We start from the raw sequence: 15,020 nt of genomic DNA, 5'->3' as shown, positions 1-15,020 counted from the left end.
TTTGACAATCATGAACACGTGCTGACCACTTGGGAGACCTTTATCCAGAATTTGAAAGGCTGCTTTGGTGAATCGAATTCGAAAAAGAAGAAAGCGGAACACACGCTCTCGCGCAAAGCGCAATTGCCTGGCGAAACGTGTACAACGTACATTGAAGAAATAATAAAGCTATGCGGAATTGTCAACGCAATTATGTCCGATGAAGACAAAGTGGGACATCTGTTAAAAGGCATCGCCGAAGACGTGTACAACTTTCTAATCACAAAAGAAAACCTGAACACTCCTTCCGAATTCCGGCAGCAATGTCGCGCGTTCGAAGCTCTGACGACCCGCAGGATCTTACCGAAGTTCGGGCGCTTGGACAACGTCACCACCGTTGCCAGTATGGACGTCGCTGCCTGCGATGACATGGCCTCGATCGTGCGTCGAGTGGTTCAAGAGGAGCTAGCGCGACTTCAGGGAGCAGACGCTGCTTATCAGTGTGCGTCTGACGAAGACATTCCCGACACACCACCATCCTGGTCGCGAGAACGTCGCAGCGAGCGCCGACTGCCATCTGAATAACCACATTTCACCAACGCCAGCTTTCCGTCCCTCCCGGCTACTCAGTCGCCGTCAGCCCTCACCAGTCCGTCGTGGTACAACTGACTACTACCCAACACCACGACGTGCTGCAGCGGAATACTCGATGCCACGACAAGCTGCTGCGGAATCTTACCCGGAACCACGCCGCGAACCTGCTCCATTTACTTTCAACCGGGACCTATCTGTCTGCTACGCCTGCGGTTCCCGAGGACATATTGCGCGCTATTGTCGCCGCCGCCCGCAGCGAGCGCTACGTTTTTCGGCGTACTCAGCTCATGTGCACGAAGACGCGCCCGCGCCATTTGGAGTTCAACCTCTTTGGCAACACTGGTCGTACCACTCGCGCGATGAGTCCCCTGTCTCCGAGCGTAGCCATACACCGCCGCCGACCCGAATGCGCCGTTCGCCATCCCCGCGCCGTCGTCGGTCACGTTCCCCGCCGCAGCTGGGAAACTAGCTGGTGCGGCCGATGGAGGTGCGGTCGCGCGACGGTCAGACTCGCCAATTCCTCCGTCTGTTGTTATGTTGAAGAACAAGGTGTACGTGTGTATAGACGGTGTAAATACTACTGCTCTTGTCGATACTGGTGCCGCTATTTCTATTATGAGCCTGCGCTTCAAAGATCGCTTAGGACAGAAAGTTATGTTTGCGTGGGATCGTAAAGAAACTTTTCGTGGAGTTGCGGTGAAGTGTTATGCCCTGTTGGCGTTTGCTCAGTTTTGGTTGCGATTTGAGGACAGAGTTTCAGAGGGGAGTTCACTGTTTTGGCCCACGCAACTCATGATGTTATTTTAGGCATTGATTTCCTACGTGTATCCAGTGCTACACTTGACTGCGGGACTGGAGAGATTTTACTACGGAGCGCAGTTGCCAATCGCCATACTTGATGATTTGCAGACCGATCAAGCCGACGTGTTCTCGCTTTCTCAAAATGTGTTCCTGCCTGGTCGGACAGCCATGTTTGTTCCGGTGTGCTCTTCACGTGTCCGGATGGGATCATGCAGCGGTCTTGTCGAGCCAGACCAGAACAACGCGCTTAAGAAGAATGTGTTGGTCCCTCGATCTGTTGTTCAAGCCATCGACGGGCATGCATTCTTGTGAACTGTGAACGCTTCTACGGAGCCTGTTGCCCTGCCCGCCCGCCTTAAATTGGGAACATTTGAAGAGCAAGCCACAATTGACGTACGAATAGTTGCAGCGGCTTCAGACATCAGTCGACCATTGCCCAACTATTCGGATGACTTGCGACGTATGATTAACAAGTCGTTGCCGTCTTCCGAGCAAGATGTATTCCTAGAAGTGCTTGCCTGCTACACGTCAGTCTTTGATTTTGCTCAATGCGAGCGGTCTCGGATGTTGCCGGAATCCCGCATGCACCACCGCATCAACACAGGGCAAGCGACTCCGATACGTCAGAAACGGTATCGCGTATCTCCCACGGAAAGAAAAGTGATTGCCGAACAGGTCGATTACATGCTGCAGAAAGGCATTATTCAGGAGTCTTGTAGTCCTTGGGCCGCTCCTGTTATACTATTGAAGAAGAAAGAAAACTCATGGAGATTTTGTGTCGACTACCGCCGCCTCAATGCCGTCAAAAAGAAAGACGTGTATCCCTTACCGCGCATTGACGATGCTGTTGACTGTCTCCACTCCGCCTCGCACTTTTCGTCGGTTGACCTTCGGTCCGGGTACTGGCAGATACCGATGCACCCGTCTGACAGAGAAAAGACCGCTTTTGTTACGCCTGACGGACTATTTGAATTTAACATCATGCCATTTGGTTTATGTAATGCCCCAGCAACCTTCGAGCGATTTATGGACTCCGTTCTCCGCTGTCTCAAATGGGAGATCTGTATGTGTTATTTAGATGATGTGACTATTTTCAGCCGCACTTTCCACGAGCACAACCAGCGGCTCGGCGTTGTTTTGGACTGCATCCAACAGGCTGGCCTCATTTTAAACTCTAAGAAGTGCCATTTTGGTGAGCGTCAAGCCCTTGTGCTGGGATATCTCGTCGACAAGGATGGTATACGGCCAGACCCCCAAAATATTTCTGCGGTTCGCAACTTTAGGAAGCCGAAGACAGTGAAAGACCTCAGAAGTTTACTGCGCCCTTGTTCTTATTTTCGCAGGTTTATTAAAGACTTCGCCCAGCTTGCTTGTCCCCTGACTAACCTGCTTCGCAAGGACACTCCCTACGTATGGTCCACTCAGTGCGAGGCTGCCTTCGAGCAGCTGAAGTTTTGCTCATCTCTGGGCCACTTCTCCGCCATTTCGATCCGGAGGCGGTCACCGAACTGCATACTGATGCCAGTGGTGTGGGCGTTGGTGCTGTGCTCGTCCAGTTTCACGACGCTCGCCAACACGTCGTTGCCTACGCCAGCAGTACTCTGACGAAAGCAGAGAGAAATTATACAGTCACGGAACTGGAATGTCTTGCTGTTGTTTTCGCCATCCACAAGTTCAGACCATATTATACGGCCGCCATTTCGAGATTGTTGCCGACCATCATTCTCTCTGCTGGCTCGGTGGACTGCGTGACCCAGCTGGCCGGTTGGCTCAGTGGGCCTTGCGGCTCCAAGAATACAACTTTTCCGTTGCATACACGAGTGGTCGGTGCCCCACAGATGCCGACTGCTTATCTTGTCTTCCCGGTCAGAGCAACAGCACTGATGATGACGATTTCGACGACTACCTAACTGCCATTTCACCCGACTTTCCTGACTTCGCTGTCTTCCAGAACGAACAATGCGACCCTTCACTTAAGCCGATTATTGATGCGACTCGCAGATCCGAACGGCCTACGCCATTTGTGATTCGTGATGGTCTGCCTTACCACAAGAATTATTCTAACAATGGTGCTCCACTGCTCCTCGTCGTCCCAGAATGCCTGCGCCTTGCGGTGCTTCGGGCCATGCACGACGACCTTACTTCCGGGCACCTTGGATTCGCTCGAATGCTCCACCGCCTCCGACAACGTTTCTATTGGCCTCAATTGTGGAAGACAATCAAGCAGTACGTTGCCAGCTGCGATGTCTGCCAACGCCACAAACAACCGACTAAGGCTCCTGCAGGAACTCTACAACCAGATAGACCGCCGACTTCGCCTTTTGAGAAAGTGGGTATCAATTTACTCGGTCCCTTCCCCAAGTCTTCCGCCGGGTGCCGCTGGATAATCGTGTGTGTGGATTACTTAACACGTTATGCTGAAACAATGGCACTCGTCTCAGCTACAGCAGCCGATGTTCAGGGGTTTCTTCTGCATTCTATTATCCTCCGCCACGGAGCTCCTCGTGTGGTGATAAGTGATCGCGGCCGGCAGTTCACCGCTAACGTCGTGGAAGAATTAATGCGCCTTTGTGGAACTCAGTATCGCCATTCCACGCCTTATCATCCGCAAACCAATGGCCTAACCGAGCGCACGAATCGTACCCTCGTCAACATGCTGTCAATGTATGTCTCAGCGGATCATAAGAACAGGGATACCGTATTACCGTTCATCACGTATGCCTTCAACATACCAAGCATGATGTAACAGGATACGCACCTTTCTTTCTCCTCTACGCTCACCATCCTCAAAGTTTCCTCGACACCATACTTAATTTTTCACCTAACGAAGATGCTTCTGTCGCGCAGATATTGTGTCGTGCCGAAGAAGCACGTCGACTCGCCCGGCTCAGAACCCTATCGTCGCATGCTCATGCCAAGGCTCGCTACGACGCACTGCATTCGCCCGTCAGATTCGCCACCGGTGACTTCGTGTGGTTGTGGACACCGGTTCGGAAAAGGGGACTTTCCTAAAAGCTTCTCTCCAAGAATTCGGGCCCGTTCGTCATTCGCAAATGCTTGAGTGAAGTGACCTATGTCGTCGCTAAAATGACAGCTGATAACCGCCGTTCAGGCAAGACGCAAGTTGTGCACGTTGCACGATTGAAACCGTACCATCAACCCGCACTCTGACTCGCTCGGTGAGCTTCGTCTGCCCCGGAGGAAATTGTAACGCCGCACAGGAGAAGCGTAGAAGAGGAGGTAGAAGCGGCGCGACGTTTTTGGGCTGACCATCCCATGTTTCAGACCATCCCATGTCTTGTCACCGCTTTTCACTGTAAATAAATCCATTCTTCATCCGTAACAATATGATGCCGATCTTACCAAGTACCTAAGGTGTAGCGGCTTATGGTTTCATCCTTGAGTATTAAACCAATCAAGAGACGAAGGACGGAGAAGAGACGTGACAAACACATCGAACGGACTAACAACAGTGCTTAGTTTTAAGGTACTTAAATGCATGCGCTCCGTATCTTACCGAAATTGATGGCGAAAAACATGCATCTTTAGCGCGACGAAGATTGCAGCGTGTCCGCTGTAATATAAGACACAGTGTGATGAGCACAAAAGTTGCATCCTAAAACAGCTTATGTGTCATGTTCTCTGAAAGAGAGAGCAGAATGACATCCAGTTATTGATTTCGAGTGAATCAAGATAACACCTTCTTTTGAATAGATAGTATCTTGTTTAATGTCGTTAATATGCGGAACCTACATTGGGTGAGTTATTTAGTATAAGGGATATTTTGCTTTGTTAAGCTGTAAGAGTGCTTTTATTTTTTCCGTAAAGTATCATATGCATGCCATTTGATTACTATTCATAAAGTGCACCGTATTCCAGCGGAAAAATTATTAACCAACACCTCGTTACTGCTTCAAAGGTAACCTAATCATTTAGCAGTGAAGGCAACCTAAAACTATAGACAGGACACTCAAAATTAACCTTCAGTTCTTCCTTCACATTGTTTTTCAGCGTCTTCTCCTTGCGCTGGTTATACAGTCGCAAGGTCGTGCGCAGGCCAGAACTCCGGTTTTCACTACTATAGGCCATTTAGGCTTTGCTTGAAAAGTGACAACAGACACTGTGGAAATGGTGCAAATGTTTTTTCAAGTTGTGAGCAATGCTCTAGAAAATGCATTGGTAAGTAGGCCATTGGATTTTTGGTAAGAATGGCTTCGGACGCATAATTTTACTATAAGGACCTACAAATCCACTGAATATAATTGCGGCACACATATAGCTGAAACCGCGATAAAGGAAAACGTTTCCGCCTTCCTCTTTAACTTGATGTCCCAGTTTTTAAACTAGACTGGTTTAACATAGTGCGGGGTAGTTAAGACTTGCATGTTAACCGCATAATACCCAATCCTTCGGTTGAGCCGCATTTACTCTTACGGAGATATAACGTTAGTTGCGCAGAAGGCACTGGCGCCTGTTTCATTTGGTTAACAAGTTAGTGGTGCAACCTCTACATTCAAAGCGTCGTTGGTTACAGGCATACTTCTAGCCTCGCATGGCTTTTCGTCACACAATGAGCACGCACTTCGTGGAACCTGCGCATGGTTGACAGAAACTAACCATGATTTGGAAATGGCTGCACAAGTTAAAACGAAAAACCTTATTTCCGCCAGTCTTCCGTACCGATCACACACTTTCCTGCGAAACAATAGCAGTTCTTCCCATGTGTTATGCCTTCTCCTTGTTTTCTGATCTTTTCTGCTCTTACCCCGTACCCCTGTGCAGAGTAGCCAACCGGACACTACTGGCTAACCTCTCGGCCTTTCACCTCTTATTTTCCTTCCTTCCTTGCTTTCATGTTTTGTTCATATTAGGACCTAGGTGATGGCAAGGAATAAACGAGAGCCAATATTAAAAAAAATTATGATATATTTCATTATGTTAACTTTTATTTGCAACTCGGTCGACGAGAAGGTGTCTGAACTTTCTGAATATTTTATGTTCGAGGATATTGGACAAGAGATTTTGCAGTGTACAGAACTAAAAATTAAATTAGGTTACTTTGTAAAGAATAAGCTGTATATAGTAGAATTCTGGTTTCTGCACAGATGCATGAGTGCCAACTCAATAATTTCAACTCACTCAAATATGATATCCTTAGACAGATAAATGCTGTTGGAGTTAATATAAAAGGTTATCATTATTTACCCTTTTCATTCTTTTTACTTTAGAAAATTATCTAAGTATCATATCCTCCTTGAGTTCATATCTAAGTATCATATCCTCCTATTCATGAGTGCTTAGGAGTGCCGCGCTATACGAATACCCTTTACTAATAGCTATTAGTAAAGGGTATTCGTAGAGCGCGGCACTCCTAAGCACTCATGAATACTTTAATCACTAGTAAGCCAATTGCGCCCTACTTCTCCGTAACCAATTTCTTGTTTTGTAAGACGTTACGAAATAAGTTTTGATTCCTTATCAAAACAACCGTTTTGATATGACCTGAAGAAAATTTGTAAAAGGTTCCAGAGCACTCAGTATTACTACACACTTTGCAAACCAGAAATAAAATTATACTTGAGATTAGAGCATGGACGCAGCACGTTCTTACGAGTTGTGTATGAAACACGATGAAAATCTCGGCACCAGTGTTCTACACATATAGTCCACGCTTTGCGTTATCCGCTGCGCACTAATTAGTTGTGGATCAGGTTTACTTTAGTAGGGAAGTACATGTAACTGAATTTCATAATGCGGGGGGCTGGGTCGGGGGGGGGGGGGGACTAAAATGCACAAATATTGTGGCAGCTACATCTTATGCCCTATTTGCCAATCTGTACAAACTTGGCCGCACAATGCCTCCCTTCTGGGTGGAAAACGGGCCAGTGCCAATCAGCTCTCACTTCCACTCTTCATTACTTGCACAAAGCATTCTGGGCCATGATTTTGCCGCTAAGCGTTTTCCGTTGCTATTCCTTTTCGAGCTTTTTGCGCTTCCTCAGTGGTCAGAGTGATGCTCCAACCACGTAGTCAGTGCAATCAGCTTTCCATAAACCGTGAATGATAATAGTGGCTTAAAGTTGAGCTGAAGACATCACGTACCGACCACAGACATTCTGAGAGAGGCCGTTTTATTCTAGCAATCGCTCAGCACTAATTTCACCTAGGATACATTAGCGGCCAACCTGAACGTATGTCAGAAGGACGAAGCGCGCCATTTGGACCATTTTATGTTTTGTCCCTCGATGACGACGGTTCGTGAATGACAGAAAGAAGAAACGAGATAGTTCATCAGGGATGTTTTCGAGATGATCTCATATTGGCCGACAAAATGCTGAGAAAAGAGACAGCGACCGAGAGGCAGGGAGGTTAACCAGAGGGGAAGATCCGGTTTGCTACCCTATGCTGGGGAAAGAGGGAAGAAGGAGGTAAAGTGATAGAAAAGTAGAGATAGAGAAAAAAACGGGAGCACAAATACAGAATCACAGTCGCTCACTGTCACCGCTTAGTCAGTGCGCAGCACAGTAGCACTTGTAACACCGTAAACATCAGTCCAGGCTACAGCCGCTTGTCCAATTCTGTAGTCCTTAAAAACTACAACACAGCCATCATCGCCCTCCGCTGCGATGACTTGTGATATCGGCATTCTAAAATGGTTTACTCTGTTAAAGGTCTTTGGTCCAAGCGCACTATCGCGATTGCGAGTGATCGTCTATGCAAATTGCAAACCGTCACACAAAAGGTGTTGAAGAGTCTCCTCGCTACCACAGGGATCGCACGAGGCGTCGTGGGCCCTTCCAATTCGGAAAGCAAAATACTTCGTATAGCCTCCTCCCAGTCATTTTGGACAAATCCGGGTATCTTCGTGTCGGCAGACACCAGCTGGGATGGGAAGGCGAAGAGTACAGTCTAGGGGGTGCAGTCGGTTGCTTTAAAGACTTCGTGTATTCCACATGGAGTCCCTTGATAACGGTACCGATTCTTCTTTGTCGCCTTGAAGACCCGACCGAGCAGCGTTATCGGCGTGCTCGTTGCCTAAGACGCCGCAGTGACTTGGAAGCCACTGAAATGTCATGTGGTGTGCTTGCTCTGCTAAGGTATGGATTAGCTCTCTACTCTCGAATTCCAATTGCTTGTGTGGTCTGCGCCGCCGGACTGATAGTAAAGACTGCAGTGCTGCCTCGAAGTCACTGAATATGGACAATCTCCGAGGTGGCTCTCGGCTGACGAGACGAAGTGAAGCGCGAAGAGTTGCAAGTTCCGCAGCCGTCGATGTCTTTGGGTGACATGTCTTGAAACTGACGGTGGCGGCTCTCGCATGGAGAACTACGGCTGCAAAGGAACACTGGAGAGTTGATGATGTATCTGTATAAATATGTACGTGGTCGGCGTACCTCTGGTGCAAGAGGAGCAGCGTTAGCTGTTGAAGAGCAGGTGATGACAGCTCAGGTTTTGTCTGTACCGGACTTGGCCAAAACACACGACACTACACATATCGAGGTGTTCCTCAAAGCGCAGTACTAAGCCCCACCCTATTTAACCTCTTAATCAATGTTCTCGTTGAACGTCTGCCAGCAGCGATCAAGATAAGAATGTACGGAGACGTCATATGTGTATGGACTTCAGGTGTGACACGTGCTCAGATACGTGCAAGACTTCAAAAAACTGCGCTGCTCCCAGAGCTCTATATCTCCGCAACCAAAGACTTGAAATCTCGTCAGACAAATATTCACTGGTGGTATTCACTCATAAACTAAGGACACCCTATGCCATCTCTATAAATGGTCCTATCATTTCTGGTCAGACTCACAGATTTCTGGGCATAATCATCGACGGAGATATCTCATGGAGCCCGCACATTACCTACTTGAAATAGCGTCTGACAGCAGTCTCCCTGTTTTTTAAGCTTCCGGCGGAGAGACTGGAGCAATGTAAGTGCTTGTAATGTTGGAATTGTAAAGGGCTCCTTTTCTGGGCATTTTGAAGTGCAGTTTGCCCGTACTGACCAACACTTGTAGGACAAATCTTCGTGCTCTACAGGCTATTCAAGCTCGAGCACTTGGAGTTTTGCCTTGGTTTGTCTAAATGTGCATCAACAATTGGTGATTATTGCAATTGCCCGAGACCAATTCTTACAAATGCACATTGCCGTGGAAGTACTGAGCGTGCACATTGGGCACTTTCCCTGTGCTCTTTCCCGTAACCTGCCAACACTACTGTCAGAAAGGCCGCAAGCATCGTATTTTACGACGGTGCCGGATTATTGCACACGCCTTCCATCAGGCTGCACCCCCGCAACTAAGCCATCGATTCATCCATGATGTTTCTCTTGACCTGCAGTGTGCCTCACAATACCAGGACTAAGAAAAAAAAGGATGAGAAATTTTTTGCACACCCCAGGTGAGCGCACTGTGTAGGAATGAAGTACAACGCTCACGCCTCAGAGGAATAAACCCGATCTTGCAACCAGAGCCCATCTAACTTTGCCGGCGCTGCTTCGCCTATGAATATATCATGTGACTTCTTGCTTTCGCAACATATAAACAAAATACTAAAAAATTGGCAAGGCTTAGAGTCCCATATTTCCAAGGAGGCCATTAAGGAAATTTCAGATCGCGATAACTCCATTGAGAACAGCAGATCTTTGACGTACACAGCGGAATGGCGTCAGCTGTCCATGGCTATCTTGCGGTTTTGTTCACATATGATTTTGGTGACTTTGTCAGCCAGTGTACACATTTTCGTTAGCGAATTCATAATTACTGCTCTTGGTGTGACTTTGACAGCATTTCATTGGTGATGTCATGTGTATTTATCGGTACTACCATGTGTGCCGACATCGCCTGGCATAGGTGTTTTAGTAACAAGTTTGCAACAACAACTTGTGCCTATTATTGAAGTACATAAACAGTATTACGGTAAGGGTAGAAAAAGAGGCTATTAACACATGGCACTTGCATACTTAACGGAGCGCCGACGTAATATTTACTCCACGTTTAGATAACTAGCCTTCCTTGCGCTTGTCTGTGGGTAGGCCCCGGCATGTAAGTGGAGTGGGTTGTCCCAAAATCACGTAACATCGGGTACATGGCCGCTCTCACAGAGGCCCGCGCCTTTACTGAAGCTTTCGCCGGTGAAGTAGCTACTCGAACAAATTAAAATCACATCCGCGAATTTCACCCATTCTTGCTGCAACGTGTTATCGTCTGTAACTGATTCCCGAACCTTACTTGTCCCAAAGAAGTTGACCGCGATTGTTTTCTGCGACATTGGTCGTGAATTTCTCTTTCTTTTACGTTTTTAGGAGCGACATAAGTAACATACGTTGCACATGTGTGGCTGCCAAAGCTTCAAGGCATGTCGAAGAACTGTTGCTACGTGGTAGGGGTGCTTAAATAGCTGCAATAACGTTCCGGCGACGCGGTTCTAATCACTGCACGCGAGGCCTTAGGAGTGGGAGCACTGAATCGCCGCCATTCGGTGGGAATTCCTTTTTCGCACGCTCTCTTTTGTCATTTTGGTGTTTGTTGCACTCGATCATCTTCACACGGGTGAACGGCCAAGTTTATCGTGGCCTATCCATGTTTTGGCTCGGTGGGTTCGCAGTGCAGCATGCGGCGTGACGACATTTCGCTTAGGTTCAGAATTCCGTTGACCGCTTCGTTACGGTGTTGCCTTAGCTAGGGTGCACGAGCATACAAGTGCCCCGGGCTGTGTGTAAAAGCTGCTCAGGCTGGCAAGAACTGATTGTCTTGCTTTCATGTGGCCGGTTAAGTTCGTCGTACCAACTGTCACGCAGTAAATGTTTCTGGGTCTATTTTAGGCGTGGCTTCGCGCAAGCTGAACGCTTACTAGTTCCTGCAGAACTGTTTATAATTTTTTACGAGCTTGTCGCGTCACCTCGTTTGCAATGAACTTAAATCACACTGTGTTTAATTAGAATGAGTACAGGCGAGTCCTTCTTTACCAGCCTTATTCATTTCTCCTGAGGAGACCTTTGATATTGTAGTTGCTTGGTAAATGCGTCATTCAAGCCTCAGCTCAGAGCGAAGATTGCTGATATCTCCAGCATGTAGTATTGGTGTTCCATTTTCGCTGTAACAATTCGCGTCATTTTTGTGTGTACGAGTATTTACACCTTGATACTGTCTGACCGGCGCGCATCTTCCCTGGCCGTCACTGCTCCGTTTCTAAAGATATCGTGTGGCTTCTCTCTTTCGTAACATTCGAAAAAAAAAATACTGTCGGGCACGTCGCCTGGTTCCCGGCCCACGTTAAAGGAGTAGTTATTCAAGCGGGTTGCAACCCCAAGGAGCAGGCCCACTGCCTAGCGGGTGAATTCCCAAACAGCGCCCGAGCTAACGGTCCAGCTCTCTCACAGGATTGCTCCACTAAAGACCCTCTTACCACCTTTAACGAAATCACGTCGCACCACAGACTGAGCAGGAGGAAATTCCTTCCCCCTCACCCAATATTAAACAGGGCTCAGTCTGTCTCGTTCAGGCTCTTACAGACGAGATCATACCCCACCCCCAGAGCGCTCAATCGGATAGATTCCAACTTCCCGCAATCGTGCTCCAAATGGGGGCACGAGCACTGCTCTTTCGATCATAAGCTCTGGCTGTGCCCGTTCAACGCGGGCTCTGGTCTTCACGACAAGTCCAAGTGGGACGCCCTTACTGCAAAGCGTGGACTTTACGCATCAACGACAGGCCATCCAGAGGGCCCGCTACGTCGCCGAGAGCCACCACCTCCCGGTTCCGTCATGGGCGGAGCCACCAACTTGATTGGGGTGCCTTCGGCTCCCCCAATCTTTTTTCCTCAGGACCTTTCAATAAAGTTCTTGTCTACTGTCTGTCAGCCGTTCCACGGGGGTGCAGATGGAAGACCAGCGAAGCTGTACTATGGTAGGAATTATGTATTTCCAATTATGACTATTAAGATGTGATGGTGTAATTGGTTATTTGAACTAATAAATAATGAGAAATATACAATGAGAAAAAAACTTAAAATTTGGTGATACTTTCTCTATGTAAATTTTTAAGCGTGCCACCAAGGGAATTTCAGCTTGCGATAACTGCAGCGGGCAGTGTACTTCGACGTAGCAGCGGAATTGAGAAATACATACCGATCGGCTCCGGTGACATCAAGAATGCGGCGGAACACGAGAGAGGTTACATCAGCCTAGTAAGACCTTTCGCCGGACGTTTGTTGCGTTCACAGGGCAGAGTAAAATCAGTATGTATACAAACAATTGATGAAAACACCAGGCCAGAAAAAGCGACTCCCAATTTGGTTTCGTGTCTTGTCAAATATGAGAAGACAGGCTGCAGGATCGACATGGAAGTCTTCGAGAATGTCCTTTTGCGGGGAGCGCAACATTACCAGTACCCATCTTTTACCATCTGGTTGTAAAATGTAGTGGTTGAGAGCTCTATCAGTCAGCTAAAATTCCTTATGCTGTTTGCGCGAATGTGCCTTAGGGAGAGGCAAGGAACCTGTGAGGCGGTCAATGTTTGTGTGCCAGTATGTTTGTGTGCCAGTGTGCGTGGCTGACTAACGGCCACGTCCTCTGCTACAGAGGTCTTCCAGATAAGAAAGAATCCGGGGTAGGATTTCTAGTGCATAACAACACAGTGGGCAACATTGATGAATTCTACAGCATTAATGAGAGGGTAGCAGTCGTCGTAATAAAGCTGAATAGGAGGTACAAAATGAAGGTAGTACAAGCCTATATGCCCCAACCTCTAGTCACGATGATGAAGAAATACGACAGTTTTATGAAGATGTTGAACTAGCAATGAGAAAGGTGCAAACTCAGTATATTTTAGTCACGGGCGACTTAAATGCAAAAGTGGGGAAAAGGCAGGTTGGTGAGCAAGCAATTGGCAACTACGGCATCGATTCTAGGAATGCAAGAGGAGAGATGTTAGTAGAATTCGCGGAAAGGAATAGGCTCCGAATAATGAATACCTTCTTCAGGAAGCGCAGCAACAGGAAGTGGACCTGGAAAAGCCCTAATGGAGAAACAAGGAATGAAATAGATTTCATACTCTCTGCCGATGCAAGCATAGTGCAGGATGTAGAAGTGTTAGGTAAGGTTAAGTGCAGTGACCATAGGTTAGTGAGGTCTAGGATTTCTCTCAATTTGAAGAGAGAAACAATAAAATTAGTCAAGAAGAAACACGCCAACCTTGACGCAGTAAGCGTAAAAGCAGACCAATTCACGCTGGTGCTGCTTTAGAACTAGAAGATGAAGACAACATAGAGGCAATGAATGAAACCGTAACTAGGTTGATCTCAGAAGCAGCAACTGAAGTGGGAGGTAGGGCACCAAGGCAACCAGTAGGTAAGCTCTCCCAAGAAACAAAGGACCTAATAAAGAAACGACAGAAGATGAAAATGTCTAACTCAAGAGATCAGATAGAATTCGCTGAACTGTCAAAACTAATCAACAAGAAAAAAGTAAGGGACATTCGAAATTATAACGTGGGAAAGATTGAGGAAGCAGTAAAATATGGACGCAGCATTAAATCAGTAAGAAGAAAGCTTGGCATAGGACAAGGCAAGATCTATGCACTGAAAGATAAGCATGGTAATATCATCAGCAATTTCGATGACATAGTAAAAGCAGCGGAAGAATTCTATACTGACCTGTACAGTGCCCAAAACAGCCAAGCTACTTTCATTGAAAATAGTGATGAACCTGGATACAGGGGCTCCTTCTATAACTAGCGCTGAAGTTAGAAGGGCCTTGAAATACATGACCAGGGGAAAATCTGCTGCAGAAGATGGAATAACAGTAGATTTAATCAAAGATGGAGGAGATATCATGCTTGAAAAGCTTGCGGCCCTTTATACGCAATGCCTCACAACTTCATGTATACCAGAGAGCTGGAACAACGCCAACATTATACTAATCCATAAGAAGGGAGACGTTAAAGAACTGAAGAATTATAGACCCATTAGCTTGCTTTCAGTATTGTATAAAATATTCACCAAGATAATTTCCAATAGAATCAGGGCAACTTTTGACTTCAGGCAACCAAGAGAACAGGCTGGCTTCAGGAAGGGATATTCTACGATGGATCATATCCATGTCATATATCAGGTAATCGAGAAATCTGCGGAGTACAATCAACCTCTCTACATGGTTTTCATAGATTATGAAAAGGCATTTGATTCAGTAGAGATACCAGCAGTCATAGAAGGATTGCGTAATCAAGGAGTACAGGAGGCATACGTGAATATCTTAGCAAACATCTACAAGGATTCCACAGCTACCTTGCTTCTCCACAAGAAAAGTAGAAAGTTACCTATCAAGAAAGGGGTCAGGCAAGGAGACACAATCTCTCCAATGCTATTCACTGCATGCTTAGAATAAGTATTCAAGCTCTTAGACTGGGAAGGCTTAGGTGTGAGGATCAACGGCGAATATCTCAGCAACCTTCGGTTTTCAGATGACATTCTCCTATTATGCAACAATGGAGACGAATTACAACAAATGATTGAGGACCTTAATCGAGAAAGTGTAAGAATTGGGTTGAAGATGAATTTGCAGAGCACAAAGATAATGTTCATTAGCCTGGCAAGGGAACAAGAATTCAGGATCGCCAGTCAGCCTCTAGAGTCTGTAAAGGAGTACG

At 46.9% G+C, this 15,020-nt stretch overlaps 1 protein-coding gene across 3 annotated transcripts in view; it reads left to right on the top strand.

Annotated features, from left to right (window-relative positions):
- The window catches only part of LOC125946844 (uncharacterized), a 111,695-nt gene that overhangs the window by 79,796 nt on the left and 16,879 nt on the right, over positions 1 to 15,020 (top strand). For 2 of the 3 annotated variants that reach the window (XR_007467918.1, XM_049670937.1), the window contains one exon: positions 5,386 to 5,553. Coding sequence is in view for 1 of the 3 variants with exons in the window: in XM_049670937.1 (XP_049526894.1) it covers positions 5,386 to 5,553 (168 nt within the window). In the remaining 2 variants the exon portion in view is untranslated. The remainder of the gene's footprint in view (positions 1 to 5,385; positions 5,554 to 15,020) is intronic. The other variant, XR_007467917.1, reaches the window with a different exon arrangement.

Source organism: Dermacentor silvarum, chromosome 7 (genome assembly GCF_013339745.2).
Source record: "Dermacentor silvarum isolate Dsil-2018 chromosome 7, BIME_Dsil_1.4, whole genome shotgun sequence".
NCBI lineage: Eukaryota > Metazoa > Arthropoda > Arachnida > Ixodida > Ixodidae > Dermacentor > Dermacentor silvarum.
The sequence above is the reverse complement of the archived record's forward strand: the minus strand, read 5'-3'. Positions and strand labels throughout refer to the sequence as shown.